Source organism: Anarhichas minor, unplaced genomic scaffold (genome assembly GCF_050575085.1).
Source record: "Anarhichas minor isolate MPS153535 unplaced genomic scaffold, ASM5057508v1 ptg000027l, whole genome shotgun sequence".
In the NCBI taxonomy this organism is placed as follows: Eukaryota; Metazoa; Chordata; class Actinopteri; order Perciformes; family Anarhichadidae; genus Anarhichas; species Anarhichas minor.
Genome location: NW_027466473.1, coordinates 12,530,888 through 12,549,717, shown reverse-complemented (window position 1 = coordinate 12,549,717; position 18,830 = coordinate 12,530,888). Strand labels below are relative to the sequence as shown.

Below are 18,830 nucleotides of genomic sequence, written 5' to 3'. Positions count from 1 at the left end.
CTTATACAACCCTTCCTTCCCTCTGTGTTTGTCAGAACATCCGTCAGGTCACCAGTGGTTCTGGTCCGCCCAGGTTCCGGCTCATGTTGAGTGATGGCAGTCACTCCTGGTCTTGTGAGTATTTTGCAGAAGCCAATAAACCGTCGGACTGTGGGTTTGGCCTTTTGGTAGCAAGTTGACAGACACGTGTGTTAAATCTAACAAGGGTAATATCATAAATTACAAAGAACGACAGTAGCTCTAAGCAAATGTGCACCTCAGAAGATAATCAAGTACCAATGATGCATACGTAACTTTTTTTTTTAGCTGTACATGAATACGTTTGTATGTGTTTGTGTATCTAGCCTTCCTGTTGGCCACACAATTAAACCATCTGCCAGAAGAGAACATCCTGGCACCTAATTGTGTGTGTATGGTGAAGAAGACCATCAACAACACATTGCAAGATGGCAGGTATGTGGTTTCATTTGCATGTTCTTACTTCCTGCTCCCTACTCCATGTTTGTTTGTTGTGTGTAATTCCCCTTTTGGCATTATTGTGACTTTCTTCCAGGCATGTGGTGATTGTGCTGGACATGGAGGTTCTGCAATCGGCCGAGAAAACCGGAGGGAAGATTGGAAATCCCACTCCGTATAATACAGCTGGTATTATTCTTTTAAAATGCATGAAGTTAGTAACGGTAGTAAACAGTGTCTGCAGGTCTCTTTATGGTGTTTGTTCAACCTGCAGGTAAGACATCATCTCCACAGAAGTCTGCCTCATGTTCCTCTGTCCCGGCATCCCCTCCGTCTGCTGCAGAACCCGGACCCTCCTACAAGAGCAACAGCAGTGAGTGTCACAGCAAAGACTTCGTATGTGATTTCATGCGTCTGTATATATAATTATCTTGTCGTCTCGGTCATTATACATAAATACTGTAACATTTTTGTCAATTATCACTGCCATGATAATGATATACCTGCAGTTTTTTATTTCTGATGCCAGTTTTTGTCAGGACAAACCCAACAGAATCTCTGAGATATTCTGTCTTATTGATCCTCGTTTATTAGTCACTTACATGGCAGATGTCGCTTTTCGTGTTGGCTTCTCATGCTCAGCAGCAATAACTTAACCGGATGCGATTGGCATTCAGCTGTGTCGTATTTCGTTATTCTGGTTTTCCCAACTGGAGCACGAGGAGCAGTAAGTCTCAACTTTGTTTTTATGTAACTTTTCTACAGCAAACAAATTGGATGAACTTGTCTCTCAACACGTATTGATTACTGCACTGACATTCTAGATGTAGCAAGAATACGCAACAGCTGAACCATTGCTCTCCATGTACAAGAGAGTAGCATGAGGTTGCTGCAGACTCGATACAATGCTGACAGACAGAGGTTGCTAAAGTCATCTTGGGTGTAAAAAAATCTCTATAGTGTGTGTGTTTTTATTTTTTTTAGCCAATGGCAGAAATAGAGTGTTGATACCGGGACTAAAAATATATGTGCACAATGCACAATACAATGCTGCACCCAGAGGCCCTCAAGCTCTCCGTTCATGATATTACATGTCCTATAGATTTATTGTACTCATTTGCTGTGCCCGATTACAGCAATTAAATACCTCACTAATGCAAACAAGATCTAATTTCTTCATTTAGCAAAGTTCGATGCACTGAGCATTAGGCCTTTGCTCAAGCTGAATACAGTTTTGTTGACTAGAAGTCACAGAATTGATTCTTTATTGTGACGTCACGCAGAACGGACTCTTCAAATGTAGTGCTTAGAGGACCGATCCGTATTAATGACTAATAATAGGAAGTCAAGGAAAACAAGTTAGGATTTTCATATTCAACAGAATTTGGACTAAAATATGAGCTTCACGGTTAGATGATGAATTGTCTCGTTTTGTTGGAAACCCTCTGCTTCTCAAGAGTTCACTCTTTTCTCAGATCTCAACATTGTTTAACTCTTATGTAACCAGCAGAGGGAGCTACTTACCTTGTGAGAGAACTCTGCTGATTATTGATTTGCAATCCTCTGTTTTTTTTTTTTTTACCTCCATACTGTTCTGCATCCATAACTTTGGACCAACCGAGTGTTTTGTTGTTCAGTTTTCAATCCCGTTTACTGCAGCGCACTTAAACCAGCTCTGTGGACTCGCAAGTAAATCCTGGTTTTCATTCCTTTTGATATTCATTGCTCTTCGGTGTTCAAAGGATGTCGTCTGAGTGACTTCACAGCTAGATGGAAGAACGCAGTTCCTTCAGCTGAAGTGCGCTATTCTCTTATGACATTGTGCACTTTTATCATATTTACTGCTCTGGCAGCAGAGCAGGAAACTATCTTGCCCACTGGCCACTGCGGCTGGTGGAGTCCATAACTCACACCTTTCACTGTTTTACCACCTACCGTATTTCAGAACCGAATAGGACCTCCAAATAATGCTTGGGTCTCTGCCAAAAGGGCTGGTGCCATGTATCATGCCTAAAGTAGCCTGTGTTTTATTGGATCTTCTTTTATTAGCTCAGTCTTTGTTTCACTCACTTGCTTTAGACCACCGAATGCTCTCGGCATCAACATGGATATTGTTATGTGTCAGAAACGTACCCGGTAGTCCTCCTCGGTGGAGGATGTAGGCATGTGGGTGGATAATGAGTGCTTGGTACATATTGTGTGTAGGTGTGTGAGTGTGTTGTGACTGAGGGAGCTTGTGTGGGCCGATGGCTCCTCCAGTTCATGGCTTCATGAATATTGTGTTGTGGACTGAATCCCCTCGTAGTGATGCACACACACACACAGAGATTTGACTGAGCAAGGATGAGGCTTAGCATTCAGGAGGTTATCAGACTCCTTCCTAGTTTATATCCTTTGAATCGTGTTGCCTCAGAGATGCTTCCAGATCTAGAAAACCTGCGCCTCGGTGTAATTGTTCTGTTGATGACATGGTCCTGCATTAAGAGCCCAAAACGAGCGGCATCCTTAACATCTCAAAGTATTTTCTCCTGCTGAATGTTTTTGATTCCTTTTTCAGTAAGTCGACGCATTCATTTACAAGATTGCTAAGTGCAACACATGAAGCGTTTCCAATGAGCTGCGGGGCCATGTAATGGCTGGGTAGGCTGCTGTTTTCTCTAAGTGTCTGGGTGCCAGCCTGTGTGAAGACTTCACTGTCCTTCAGCAAAGACGGTAATGTCCTGTATTTACCAAACGGGACATCCTCGCTCTCTCAGGGTCATTTTTAAGAGAAGGCTGCTGCTCCAGTAGCAATTACAGATCCATTGCTGCGTCAGGGCATGATATAAATACCACCAATGGACAAATAAACGTGTTTATTGCTGAAAGAATGGAACAGACAAGATGGCGCAGTAAAATGATCAATTTGTCTGTGAAAGGCTGCAGGTACAGTAGCTTTATCCTGCTCAGGCTGGATATATTACAGGACTAATAACTGCAACTGTGCCGCTCTTGAGCCAAGATTTACTTAAAGCAGAAAGGAAGAAAATAAAAGTTGTTTGCTGATTTCATATGTGATTCTGGTTAAATATTTAAAAAATGGTTAGAGCTGATGTTGGTGCCATTTGTTTCTAGTATTTACTCAATTTATAGTATTTCATTTATGCAACAATGTTGCGGTCTATTCCTTTTCTGTCCTATCAGATAAGCCTTTATAGGACACCCCTGTGGTTCCACGCTCCTCGTCTTCTCCGAGACGTATCGTCTTTTGATGAAGACCTTGGTTATTTTCCAGGTCAAGGGCTAGAAGAGGGGGGGGGGGGGGAGGGGGAGGGTGAGGACAGGAGAAAGTGTAATTGGCTGAATGGAAAGCACTCCCTGTCACCTCCGGGCATTCTGCTCTGTAGTGAAGTCTGACCTCTGTCATCGTTGGCGTGAGAGGATGTGGTCATAACATTTTCTTTTTTCTGTGGTATCAGCAGTGTTTGAAGGAATATATTTTCAAATGTTTTTAGCATTTATTATCGTTCATGGCATGCCTTGTAAGCTCTGTCAGTCACAAGCAACGTAACATCAACATTTGACTCTTGGTATTCTGAAATTAATTTGTAGCTATTCCTCCTCCAGCATTAGGTGTAGCGCCAAAGGTTGTGACACAGTAGTCACTGACAGTTCTGTGTTCTCATTTAAATATTCATCGGCAGCATCAGCCCTTGAAATAGACTACCTTCAAATTGTTTCGCAGGTGATATTTAAATTCCAAAAAGAGATCTGCACTCGTTGAAGTGCAGTTAAAAAAATATTAATTATTCATCACTAACTATTCTCTGAAGGTTTCCTTTGTCCTCACAACTCTTTCCCTCCAATCCTCTCTCTCTCTCTCTCTCTCTCTCGCTCACACACACACTTTTACACACTCGCTTTCTCTATTTATTGCCTTTTTCTTGTCCATATATTTCTAATTTTCTCTCTTCCTATAGTATCGCCCCCAAGTCAACACCTATCAACTGTCAACTCTTTCTCTCCTTTTGCTTCCCTCTAAACACTCTATTCGGATTGCGTGTGTATGAATATTGATGTTAATTACTCCTCGCCTGAAAATAGCTGTTCAATCTGTGATTTCCCCAAGGAATAGCACACCCCTGCAAAGGAGGGTATCATAGAGGGGAGTATTTGTTGTGCTCCAGTACAGGAGCTCATATCGGGGGAGGGGTCTCTGTGGAATGACATTATTTTATCCCCGACAATTCTTCCCGCAAATGCTGTTCCTCAATATGATCGTACCAAAGTGAGGCGTTGCCTGCGATATATTTTGACAACAGCCAACTGTCTCGCCTGAATCACTGATGATGGGGCTGATGCGACTTTATCGTGGGAGGTGAGAATAACACCTTGTGATTCAGTGGGCTGCCTCGAACTCTCAAAAGTTTTTTTGGCATTATCGTTAGTAAAATAAATGTAAAAGCAGATCAGTTCTTTTTGAAACAAAGGGAACTTGTTCTTTACTTTGTTCTAAGTAGTTGTGTTTTTTTTTTTTTTTGGTATGAGATTTTATGTTGGGTCTCAGAGAACGCGCACACCTTACCATGACTGATGATATAAATATATATTTGATTGATATTCTGATAACTAATCTTAATTATTCGTTTTCCTTCTACCAGACGGCACAAGTACAGTAATTATGAAATGAATAATTGATTGGCGTTGTTGCATAAGAAGAAAAACTGTTTCATTCTTTGGCACAAACTGATGTTATTAAAAGGGAGATGAGTAACTCTACGGGGAGAGTTTAACTTTCTCGGGCAGCTTATAATTTTGGCAGCTGCTTACATGAGGTAAGAGTATCACTGGTGTTTTATAATCGCTGAAATCATTTTCTAAAGTGTTTCAGTTTGTAGAGCCTGGTGAACTGGTAGGTGGTCTGTCGGATACGTATCGGTATCTGCAAATTAATTTGTCCGCCTCAACTACCGTTCTTCATAACCTTTACATGGGATTTGAGGAAATGAGTAGCTCACAGTTTGTGAAACTTTTAGACGGTCGATGAAGAAAATTATTTCAGGAATATGAATACACTCATTTCTGCTTTAGGTCGTCGGCTCGAGCCCACATTAGCCGCTACTAGCATATCTGAATCTCATTTTGTTGGCCGTCAACTTGCATTTGGGGTAATAGGCACCAAATTTGACAGGAAGAACAATGTGTGGAATGAATATGACAATACTTGTATATATTGTTTTTTTGAGTCTTACAATGTTATAGTGCAATGCTAATCAGTAGAGTCTTTTATTTGTTTAATTTCATGGTATATTAGTGACAATGGCTCGTCTGGGTCCAGACCTTTTGAATGCGCCCACTCCACTGTGTTCAAGTTGACTGACTTGTCCGCCATCGTGACATGAAACAGCGGTCTATCCATAAAAAAAAAATGATGAAGCTAACGTGCGCCACAGGGTTGAACAACGATTAGCCAATCGGCGCCATGGGTGGTACTAACACCCAGTGTCAAGCCGTCGTCAGCAGGAACACGGGACTAAAAAATACATCATTGGAGACCGCCACAGACGACATTAAAGCTACTAACAAGACTGCTCTAAATTGATTTAAAAGTACCAATTACTTTGAAATCTGAACAGCACTCTGCTTTGATGTTTGGAAAATATATTATTTAACTCTGTCGTACGGCTAATAGATGCTGGGTAGAGACTCTGGCATAGCTTCTGTTTCCCTGCATCTTTGTCGGCGAGTCACGGGCCCTCTTTACTCTTCTCGAGTCTTCCTCATTTGTGTACGTACCGTAATGTTAAGCTACGACTGCCACTTCTTTTCAATTCATTGTGAATCTTTAACCCTTACACGTAATCTAAAACATTGTACTCCCAGAATAAACACCGGGTCTATATGGGACAACAACCCCGACATCTCTAGTGATTGGTCAGTTAAAATCAAACCTGAAGATATTTAAGTTTTGTATAAATAATGCAGAAAAATTGTTCAATAAATGTAATATTTTATTACTATCAAATTGTCAACTTGTAAATGTGGAGTGCTCGTGTACAGTAAGTATCTCACCTTGTCTCCCTGCAGCCCTTTCTCCTCCCCGAGGCCATGAAAAAGGTTTTATGGGGAAGGCCTCACCCATGAAGGCCTCACCCATGAAGGCCTCACCCATGCAGGCCTCACCCATGCAGGCCTCACCCATGCAGGCCTCACCCATGAAGGCCTCACCCATGCAGGCCTCACCCATGAAGGCCTCACCCATGAAGGCCTCACCCATGAAGGCTACCAGCACTTCTCCAGGTTCTTCATCAATAGTGATTCCTCTTGCAGACCTGAACCCCTACCAAAGCAAGTAAGTTTAAGTGTATGTGTCCATTTCTGCATGCGCCTGCTTTCACACACATGTATGGTGTATGTAAAAGTCTTTAAACATGACTTCACTTCGAGGTGGATAGTGACGACTTGCATGTATTTCCTCCTAAAATTTAAGCAAACGCCGTCTTTCCTCTGCTGCTCGTTCAACAGCTGAGCTATTTCCTCTCATGCTGTGACTCCACTTGCCTGTTTGCTGCCTTTTCTTAGTAGTACTTAAGGGCATGTTTGGAGATGTGTACGTGCTTGTGCATGTATACGTGGGCATTCAGTTTTTCTCTATCTATGTGTGTGTGTGTGTGTGTGTGTGTGTGGCCTTGTGGATGCCTGCGTGTGCATGTTCGTCAGCCCATCTCCATAGAAATGAAATTACCGATCTTGCCTGAGAAACGGACACTTTAAAGGCAGGTACTGCAGGGTCTTTAAGGTCTCCTGCTGAGGTTTTGATTCTGTTATTCGGCCCGTTGGGGATTTGGCCAAACTCATTGTTTTTTTTTTTATTTTCTTCATTCCCTCTCACAATTTCTTTACCTCCTCCAGGGTTCATTTTTACTGCTGTCTCCCCCCCCCCTTCTCTTATCATTTGGCTTAAGTCTCTGACCTTAAAGTTGGCCACAAAAAGACAAGAGCAAGGTGTAGCTCTTCAGATCGGAGTAAAGGTACCCTGTCAACTCTCCCTCCATGTATGGGCTCTGATAACGTAGCCCTGTTTGAAATTGCAAGCTGTAAAGATAACTGTGCCTCTAGGTGTTGTAATAAACTGATGACTGTTCTAACTTTGAAGTTTGGGTGTACCTACAGTGAGTAAAACCGATGACTTCAGCAGCTGTGGTTCTTCCACGTATGCTTGCGTGAAATGAAAAGTGCGAGTTTGTGTGACACAAAGTGTTTCGCTCGGTGGATTATATAGGGATGCTGTGTATGTTCACATGGCCTTTCATGGCCGTTTGCATGGCTCTCTCATCCCATTCTGCTGGTGTTAAGTAATAGCATCTAGAGCAGACTATAATTGGCTTTTGGCTGCCATAAACCTTGGTGTAGCAGTCTTATCCATACTGAGCAGGGAATGGGGTTCACTCTGGGCCAGCAGCTGCTCTCATGATAGGGGATTTAATTGCAGGCGAAGTTATGGTATGAATATCCTCCACTGCACAATTATCAACGCAGTCAAAAAGCTCGCTGCTGCATAAACTGCCGAGCTTGGCTGGCTGTTAAAAACAGAAACAAGAAGCACATTTTAAATGCAACCAGGAGTTGGCAGATGTAAAACACCGCATTTACTCTTTGAAAAGAAAGTTGCTGGATGCTTTTCTTTTTTTTTCTTTTCTCTCCTGGACCTTTTAAAAAGACACTTTTTGTTTGTGTGTTTCTCATTGGTGACTGATGTGAGCTGAGTGTGGTGCTCATTAACAAAGAAGCAAGTGTCTCTGCAGCGTTCTTTATTGTACGCGCTGACCTTTAGACTGCAACTCTTATAGTTAAGTTGCACATGTGTTGGTCAAAGAACGCTTTTGTAATCTTTTACAAAGGATTTGTGTTAAGTGTTCTGTGTGCATTCACATAAAATGAATCTGTTGATGAAAACATGATGGACATTCACGTAAAACATTTAACATGCCCACTAACCAGAAGTAACATTTAAAGCTACGGAAGGTAATGTTTTTGTTATCTGTTGAAATTCTCTTCCATCCCAAAAACAACCTGGCTATAAAGACTATAATAAGCCTGTCAAATCATTTCTTTTAAAATATGATGGTTTTACGTGTATAATGGTAATTTTGGGGGAGTTGCTTTGGCGGTAGACCAGAAGGGCTGCCAGTGTTTCCTACCGTCTCAGAGTTGGCGTCGGTGTTCTGCATCTTTCTCACTAGATTTACCAACTTTTGAAGCTAGTGTTGCAAGCTGCTTTCATTTGAAGAGTAGGAAATGCTGGGACTTTTCGGTTGTGTAGTTTTGTTGACGTGTACTTTGTGAGCACTGATTCATTATTACAAGTGTCTGCTCCGTGTACATCCTTAGGTGGACTATCAGAGCCCGAGTCTCCAACAAATCCAGTATCCGCACCTGGAGTAACTCCAGAGGAGAGGGCAAGCTCTTCTCCTTTGAGATAGTGGATGAGAGTGTGAGTAGAGGAGCGGAGACGCCTGAATATCTCGTCACGTGCATGCATGTCAACGTACGTCACACTTGGCCGTCTTTGGTTTTTATCCGTTTAATGGAAATGTGCTCGTCAACAGGGAGAAATCAAGATCACAGCCTTCAACAACGAAGTGGACAAGTTTTTCTCTCTAGTGGAGCAAGGCAAGGTGAGCAAATCCCACTCACCCATATCCATCCTCACTTGAAGTGATAAGAGCTTCTTTGAAATTTCACTAAAAAAACGATAACTTTTGTACGTATTGCGTTACATAATATATAAACAAACTACTTGCAGAGTAACTTTCTCAGCCATCCATTTTGTATGCACATAACGCCTCCAACTAATTTATCCTAGGTAAAATGGTACATAATAAACCCTTCTGCAAAACCCTCTCATGCCTGCAGGACTTCTGGCCAATGAATGAGCCAGAGGCAAGTATTAGAGGATGTTGTGGAGGGAATTCATTAAGTGCTGTAGTATTTTACAGAAATATATGCGTTTCAGACACATTGAGCGTTTGAGTGGATTCACGAGGCATGGAGTATGCTGTGGAGGGCAGCGTGAGAAGACTTCAAAGCTGATGTGTCTGTATTGTTTTTGCTGTTGTGCAAGCGTTAGCTTCAAGTTGTTTTTAATGTATCAGAAATGGCTGCCAGCCTTGCAGGCTGTGGTCACCGTGGTGGATGGGTTTATAGAGGTTCTCAACATAAGTAATTGATACTGAGATTAGAATTTGTATGGGTCCCTCCGCTCCATACTGAAATTTATGCGATCCATTTGTAGCGACTACATTGGAAGATACGGGGAGAGAAAAGAAAATCCAATCGTCTGCGCTGAAGTGCATTCTAAAGATAATATGAGGCTTCATCAATCCCAGTTAGCCTAATTAAGTCAGTATCTAGACCCTAGTGGTGGTCAGGTGAAGGTTTGTAGCCATCGTGTGTCCTGGCAATGTCACTACCAAGATGTATCCCTCAGGCACCACTGAGTACGGAGACGCTGTCCGTTTAAAAGCAAAGTAGGAATTTCATTCTAAAAAGCCTGTAAATTTTAAATATTCAGGCAACCGAAGCTTCACATTAGCTTCAGCTGGAATCCAGAAAACATCTTTGCACTGAACAGGGACACCCTACATCTTTATGCAGCAAATAGTTCATTGCTATATTAATGATCTGAATATCAAATTCTTGGAGGTAGCATTTGTTAACAGATCATCTTTCATCCACAGGGTCCTTTTTTTTTAAATATCTTGTCGGTAGCTATCTGCTTTACTGTCCTTTTTAGAAATGCATGTAATGCCCACCAGCTCCATCTGCTGTTACATAACTGACAGCAATGCTGGCTTCTGACCTTGCTGGAGGCCTGCAAAGCAAATTATACACCGTAGGATCCTTAAAATAATCATGAATATTAAGGAACAATTCATATTTGATAATACCTTATTAATACTCATGAGGAAACAGTGCAGCCATCAAGTGGACCTCGTAGTAATGCTTTCTACATGTGAAGTCAAGCACTCGGTAGATATCGCATTTAAGGGGTTAAACAAATAGAAACACCATCAATAAAGTGACAAAAAGTAAAATGCAAGGTATGTATAATAGTATATATATATAATAGTATATATATAGTATATATATTTATATTGTATATATCTGTATGCGGGATGGCAGACGGTGAGAGATGTCAACATTTTTGAGTTATCAATCGTCTCAGGCTATTGTTTATGCAACAGACTGTGTGTTGTTTGTGCTAAACCGTGTGAAACCGAGAACAAGCCCTCTGCATGTTCCTGTATGTTAAAGCTCTTGCTCAACCCAGTCTGGCCCACAGAGCTTAATAACTCAATTAACCCCCGGCCGTCATTTTGCTAGTCGCACTGGCTCAGGTATCAGCCACTGGCAGTGACTCCCAACACGGCCCCAGATCCAATTTGTGCCCTCTGCCCTCGGAAGATAAATAAAGGAATGAATCCGTCTTCCCTTCGTGATCCGAGTATTGACAGAACAGTGAGTGGGTGTGACTGGCTCTGAGCAGCCGGAATGCTTATCACATTAGTTTCATGCTCCTATCTCTGTGTGGGGTAAATCAGAGAGAGAGAGGGAGGAAAGCAGAACGAGTAAGCTATAGAGACAAACTGAGAGGGGATATTGGGGAGTTTGAAGAGCAAATGAAGAAGTGTGTGTGCCTCGCATATTGAGTATTAATTGTGCTGGTTAGCAGACTTGCTCTTCGGTGCTACTTATTTTCTGGTGAATTAGAGAAGTGATGGGCCTGATATGACACCGCATCTTAGTTGGAATGACACCGCATCTTAGTTGGACCTCAAGGTTTTTTCCTTTTTGTTATTAAAAGCTTTTGGTGGAACAGAAGCTTTGTTGTGGTAATAATTTCCTTTTTGCAGGATCTATAAAGTGGTCATAGTGCGATCGGGTCTAACTCACCTTGCTCGCCCGTTCCCTGTAGGTGTACTTCATCACCAAGGCTACCCTGAAGGTGGCCAACAAACAGTACACCACGCTGAAGAACGACTACGAGATGACCCTCCACGCTCAGTCGTCCATCGTGCCATGTGATGACAGTCAAGACATCCCCGCTGTGCACTGTGACTTTGTGCCCATCGCTGAGCTGGAGAACAGAGACAAGGACGCCATCATCGGTAAGAGAAGAATCTTCACCAACGAGACTCATTTCTACCATTTACCGATGAAAGAACGATTTAAAGTCCCAGTAAAACAGAAATTAGAGCATCTTCAGCTTATGTACTGTGAGTATTCCCCCAGTGAAACAGAATATTTGAGTGGTGTACGGTTACAAGAGGGATTTAAAATCAAATCCTTTTGCATTTTATTGGACCGCTAAAGTGTGCGGGCTTAGAATGTCGAGCAATATGAAGCTACAGAGGACTGTGGCTCCACACTCGCCTGCCTTGTCCCGAAACGTTGCAGATCGATTGAATGGATGTCCTATTGATTGAAAGTGGTCGGTACAAGCTTATGTAAGCATATGTCGTGTTTAGTTTTGTTTTACAGGAAGACATTTTTGTTTTTTGCATATATTGTGAAACAGGTGCCCAATACGACCAGTGATGCGATCTAAAAGGCGTATTTCATTCCATCTCAACTTTAACAGTGAGGGAGCACTTTAGGACAGCTGGGGTAAGAACAGTGCAGAGCTTTGAATTGTTTTGTTCACATGCTCATTTTTGCAACAAAGGCTCAAACATTCATAATCGACCGATTAAGAAAGCTATGCGTCAAACCCAATCAACAGTCTGCGTTGAGGGCTCAGGTGATGACATGACTCACTCCCGCTCCAAACGTTGTAAACAAACTGTTAAAGATAGAAAATGAACTGTGATCCAGCAACAGTGTTGCATTTATTTTTTTTTTTTGCTACAAATTCATTCAGATAATTGATTTTGGTGGCAGGAACATTTTTACCACATTCCTGAATGGCTGCCATGTATTTTACATCGATTTTGAAAATCATAAGCAAAGACCATCAACAGCCCAGCGAGTAGTGCAGTCGTCCGGTCAGGTGAGGAAGCGGCTTGTGTCGGTATCTGTGTGAAGAGTAAAAAGGCTGTCGATAACGTTTTGCTCGACAGCTTACTCGACTCTAGACTCACTTGGACTGGCATCGCTCTATAGATTGTTGCTTGTTTAATTCTGATATGTTCATGAGGGCATATACTCTATGAGATTTGTGCATTTACATAAATCTACACCCTTAAAAATGCCACGTAAGGCTGACTGTCGCGTTAGTTAGTTGTTGGTTTCATTCACAAGTGAAAATACAATTTATTTATACGTTTTTGTCATGAATATTAAATCTTCCTTTTTGTATTCTTTTTACGGAGTCACCCCTTCACACACCCGCATCTTTCAAATTTTTACATTTTTTTTTTCTTTTTTTCTTAAACGACTCCGCCACCTTAATATGAATTCTCAATGACGATCGTGCCCCGCACTGTTCCTGGCTGCTGGAGCTCCATTGGGGCCACTCTGACTGCTGTGGAGCAAGTGGTATGGGTAAGGAGGGCTGGGTCGCCTTATTGCTTCAATTCCTAATAAACAGGCCCTATCATCCCCACGGATCAAGCTCACAATGGGCCACCTCCTATAAGGCTCTGGGGGCGACACAAAACCGGACCAAGCAATCAAAAAACTATAACGCATCATATATGTGTCATTTATTTCCTTTCCTAGATGGTTTCCTATAGTTCAGACACTCATACAAACACACAAATCCTCACCTCTGTCAAAATGTTGTCAACTGGCCTGTGTGCGCTGTTCATGTCGTCGTCTTTTTGTTCCGTTAGTGGTTTGTTCTCTGTCTTGCAATAATGGAGAAAAAGATAAATAAATCATGAACCCAGAAATTGGGGCAAAAAGAAGAAATAAAAACCCATTTAATTCACAAAAATGTGACCAAAGAGAAATAAGATTTTCACACTGTGGGGCTTCAGGTCCTGCTTTCGGAAATCGGCACATGATAAGCTCAGTAGTGACGGTAGTGGTGTTGGAGGACCCAGAACTGTTGGGAAATATTAATTAGTACAGCTCCCGATGAGCGGCGCAGCAGTAAAGAGGGAATGGTTCGAGGTGAAGTGAAATGCTAAACGAGGTCTTTCTAAAGCAAAGCGGTCCGTGACTAACTAATATGAAAGGCGGTCATGGAGATATTGGATGAGAGAAAATTATAGCCTACAGTAGGGGATTCGACACTGTTGCATGCTACAGAGGAATATACGCAACAGCGACCTGCATAAAGACCTCGAGTTGGAGAGTTTCCCCACAACTACTGAACTGTACAAGATTGTGCCGAATTACGGCAATAAAAAAAATCATCTACTGGCAGACATGTTAATGATAACAAAATATTAACTTTGCAGTAAGCTTTAGTTGTGTATATATTATATAGTTAATTGTGATGTCCCTTTTAAACTCAATTCATTCCGATGAGCTCCGTCAACCCAGGCAATTACAAGTTATAGATGATTAAAAAAAACACTGCGTTAATGGACAGGCACGTGTCGGTCTGTACCAGGTGTCCTGAAAGAATATGACAGAGGGAAGGTTAATTCAGGCATATGGTAAAGAGGAGAGATAAAACGAGGATAATGCTCATTCCACTGTTTTCGTGAAGGTTAGTTGCAGTGTCTGCCCTCTGTGCCTGACGGGAATGTCTTATCTCGGTGACGGGTAAATTAGGATGGTCCAAGTAAAGATTGGGGTTGAAATTAGCGATTCAACATGTGCTTTTGGCAGTCTGCTCAATATTTTCAGTGACACGATGCACGGGTATGACAACGGTTCTGTAGTTGTGGCAATGAGGGTGTCCATTTAAAAAAAACTGGTCTTGGTCCGTATGCAAGTTCGAGGGCGAGGACTTATGTTTGAGAAATACAAACATGGTTTTCTAAATTTGGCACACATTTTAACCTGAACCAGGAGCTATCCGATCACAGAATAAATGATCGTTTACTCACATTGCCCTAGTTTCCATGAGCACAGTTTGCGCACGTGATCACACATCCATTTCGTCACCTTCCTAAAATAACGGCCTCTACCTGGAGGAGTGTGTTTGCATTGGGCAGCGTTACATGTCCCGTGTGTCGTCTGTTGTCTCTACATTCTCTCTCTCTCTCTCCACCGCCGCTCTTCCTGCTCCTTTGTTAAATAGGGGATTATGACACGGTAATGAGAACTGTCAGCCTGTTTCTCTGGTGATAATGGAGTTCAGAGGTGGGTGACATCGTCTCAATCATAATGGAATTAAGGAGGGCTGAGAGAGCGCAGACGGCGCAGGAGAGGACAGGAGGAGGAGGAGGGGGAGGGGGAGAGAGTTTAGAGAAAGGTGAGCAGAAGTAGCAGACAGGAGGATGATGTTCAGAGAATGACTGGTTTGCAAACTTTATTATAATTCTGTCCAATCGTTTCCTATAACGCGTGGGCATTGGGTCTGACGCCATGAGATGATGGGCAGAACATGAACCAACACAAATGTGATCATTGTTGAGCCATCCAGAGGAGCCCTGTGGAATCTGTGACAAGCAGTAGTGCTATGGAGCAATGTTTTTCGAGTGGGTCACACACAATGCAACACATATGTCGGCCGCATGTTTCACACTATTCAGTGATCGGCGGATGGCGGCAAAGAACCTCGGCAATCCGGCGACGAAGACGAGGAACACGACTGTACGCTCGAAAACATGGATGTAAACGCTGCAATATTAAAAAATTGCTTTGCAATTGTTTCATTAATAAGGAAATGCATTCAACACATTTGTCAAGTCCCAAACGGTGTGTATTGGAAAGTAACATTGAAAGTTTACACAACTTTGTTTGTCTACAAGAAAACTCCTGAGAGCAACTTGTAAGTTATTCATCAGGTGAAATGACAAACCCCTGCTGCTTACAGCTTCTTACATTTGGCTGCTTTTCAAATGGATGAAATTGTTTTGTAAATGTTTTTTAGTCAGAAAAAGGAGACTCTTTAAGTCATGACCATTTGTCATTTATAGACAAAAGGTTCAATCGTAGAAATGGATTTGTACACACAGACTATCTAACTCATGTCGTAGCAATGAGATGCATTAATCCTGTCGACACAGTTTCTCGATTTAATCTTTTATTTTCTTTGATTTCAGTAACCTTGTGACGAGCCCGTTCGTAGTACACAAGCACTTTATGAATGAATTTGTCTTGTTCGGTTAAGGTTTTTCACATTAGTCATGGTAGGCCAGGCTCTACACCTTCTTAGAGCTCGGCAGTGGCTGCTCTTCAGCGCCGTAATCCTGAATGAAGTGTTGCGGCCTTGAGCATGACAGGAAACATGAATGAGTGTTTGTTGTGATTTGCAGTGTGGACCTGGGTGTCAGCCAGCCTGTTATGACATTTATGTCAGTCTACTGTGACTTGGAAATATCACGAGCATGTCAACTCTGCTGTGTTGGGGTCTTCACTACTTATGTGATACCACTTCACAGGCATTTGTTACACTGAACACCACATGGAGACATTTCAAAAGGCTCTCCTCACGTAACACATCTTTATCTTTCTTAAGACTATTTGTCTGCCTGTATTCATGAGCTATCTGTAGATGGAGGTGTAAGATGACTCTCTCTCTCTCTCTCTCTCTCTCTCTGTCTGTAGATGTGATTGGAGTGTGCAAGAGTGCGGACGATGTATCCCGTATCACCACGAAGAACAGCAGAGAAGTCTCCAAGAGGGCCCTCAACCTAATAGACACAACTGGCAAAGTGGTTACGGTCACAGTGTGGGGAGAGGAGGTAATAACTTATCATCTCTTTCTCTCACTCACTCTGTATTCAGGGATATCCTGTAATTAATCGTGTGTTTATGAAGGTGCCCATCCATCTATGGTGCGTAACGTATCTCTGTGTGTGCTCTTGCATACAGAGGCTTTTGATTGGGTTCTCTGGGCTGTTCAATTTGGACCGGTCACATCATTCTCGTGACCTTCAGGAGTGTTTTGGACCCGAGTCCCTGATTTGAGACGGAAGGCTAAATAACTCTCGAATGTGCGTGAAATGGCGCCATTATTCTCTAAGCTCATTCAATCTGCAAGAGCTAATCCCTCCTCTTTGCCAAAATCCAGAAACGACTTTCAAATTAACTTGTAGGTTGTCCAATTATAAAAGCAAACTATACCACATACAGCGGGTAAAATAAGTATCGAACACGTCACCATTTCTCTCAGTAAATATATTTCTAAAGGTGCTATTGAGAGGAAATTTTCACCAGATGTCGGTAACAACTGCTAGAATGGCCCAGCCAATCAGCTGACTTGAATCCAATAGAAAACCTATGGAAAGAACTAAAGATCAGAGTTCATAGAAGAGGCCCACGGAACCTTCAAGATTTGAAGACTGTTTGTGTGGAAGACTGGGCCAAAACCACACCTGAGCAATGCATGCGACTAGTGTCTCCATCCAGGAGGCGTCTTGAAGCCGTCGTTACCAACAAAGGCTTTTGTACGAAGTATTAAATACATTTCAGTAAGCGTGTTCAATACTTTTTCCCTGTGTCATTCTATTTTATTACACATAACTTAATTTCTGAACTTATTTGTTTGGTTTTCTTTGTATGTATGGATTACTTGGGTTGTTACCGACATCTGGTGAAAATGTTATGTCAATAGCACCGTTAGAAATATATTTACTGAGAAAAATGGTGACGTGTTCAATACTTGTTTTACCCGCTGTATTACTTTCTGGTCCCTGCAAACTGCAGAAACAGACCGAACATTAAAGAGACAATAACTGCTTTTTCCACCTATTGTTCGCCATCTTTCTCTCCTCAATTACCGTCTTTGACACAGTTTGTTGCTTCTCCAGGCCGAGAAGTTTGACGGCTCTCGGCACCCGGTGGTCGCCATCAAAGGAGCTCGCTTGTCTGATTATGGAGGCAGATCTCTCTCTGCTTTGTTCAGTTCAACAGTCTTGGTCAACCCAGATTTACCGGAGGCGTTTAGTCTGCGGGCCTGGTGAGTCACGCTGGTGTGCACGCATACGCCAACACACACACACACACACACACACGCACTCGCACTCATAAACATATACAAAATTGTTCACTCATGCTGGTATGTATAGTGTGTGCACGGACCTCCTGTCACTTTAAGACACATTATGTGTAAACAGAAGGATAAATCACTACAAATGGAGAGATTGTATCCTCTCGTTGCTGTCATGCTGATTCTATGTAAAATATAGTAGAGGGAATACTTAACACAGGGTTTATTCACGCACACACACACACCGATGAACAAAAAGTGCAACGCTCTGATGATCACGTGTCAGGAGCCTGGTGGCATGTGCCTCCTCAGTCCCAGCAGGACTCTAGACAGGATGTAGACGGGATGGATGGATGGATGGAGGGAATAACAGAAAAGCAGAACACAGATATTTCTGGATTCCAGCTCTGAACTGCTGCTGAACGTGCAGAGAAAGATGGGACACGGTGAGCCGCATCAAACTGGATTCTTATTAGCAGTTCCTGTGGAGGGATTTTAAATTATGACTCATTCACTCATTAAGGCTGTTCCCAAGTCTGGCCACCGCTGAAATATAAATGCCTTTCTTGTGTGTGACTGCTTGGTTGTTACATTGAAAGCTATTCTTGGGCAGAAAAGTGCATCAAACAGCTTCAACGTGCAAATACAGTAAATCTAGGTTTGGGTTTGTTGGCACCTGTGGGCTTTAATTTGTTGACACCTTCAGTCGTTAATGTTCGGTTTATGAATATTTGGCTTGCTGCTCCATGAATAATAGCCATTTTTATGTGTGTGTTGCATTAGTTATTGCTGTTGTATGTGTTAGAGAGGGGGGGGAGGGACAGGCTCCACTGCTCCAGCTTTAATCGTGATCTTATTAGTCTCTGGTCAATACACCGTCGCATCCTGACATTAAAGAAAAAAAACAAGTGCCCCTCCTTCCTCTTTCCATTCTTCTCTAATCCCTGACTTTTCCCCCTCATCTCAGTTGCCGTTTGGTCCTCTCTCCAGTTTACAGCGGTGACTTAATGACAATGAATGTAATTTAAGGGCAAACCCTCCTTTTTAACATGTAGGTCTGCACTTCACAAGACAAAGAGTGTCCGTCTGACTCTCGGTCCTGTGGCGATGTGCTTTGTGGTGGATTGCTTTGACCGGGCCTGCTTGCATGATTGAAGGAAACTGATGAATTTGGATAATTCCTTGATTAGATTGCTCTGCTCGGCTAGAATACAGAGCAGGGGTCACACTGATGCATTACGATTTTAAAGGGAATATTAAAATGATAAATGAATAGATGGAGTGGGTACACAAAAAGAAAGACGGGCAAGCGTTGTTTTTCTCTTTGCCTCAGCAAAGA

At 42.4% G+C, this 18,830-nt stretch overlaps 1 protein-coding gene across 1 annotated transcript in view; it reads left to right on the top strand.

Annotated features, from left to right (window-relative positions):
• Window positions 1-18,830, top strand: part of LOC142959817 (replication protein A 70 kDa DNA-binding subunit-like) — a 33,914-nt gene that overhangs the window by 725 nt on the left and 14,359 nt on the right. The window contains exons 3-12 of the mRNA XM_076101297.1: window positions 36-114; window positions 345-453; window positions 554-645; window positions 731-829; window positions 6,523-6,787; window positions 8,827-8,929; window positions 9,045-9,113; window positions 11,414-11,606; window positions 16,108-16,244; window positions 17,313-17,461. Coding sequence (XP_075957412.1) covers window positions 36-114; window positions 345-453; window positions 554-645; window positions 731-829; window positions 6,523-6,787; window positions 8,827-8,929; window positions 9,045-9,113; window positions 11,414-11,606; window positions 16,108-16,244; window positions 17,313-17,461 — 1,295 coding nt within the window. The remainder of the gene's footprint in view (window positions 1-35; window positions 115-344; window positions 454-553; window positions 646-730; window positions 830-6,522; window positions 6,788-8,826; window positions 8,930-9,044; window positions 9,114-11,413; window positions 11,607-16,107; window positions 16,245-17,312; window positions 17,462-18,830) is intronic.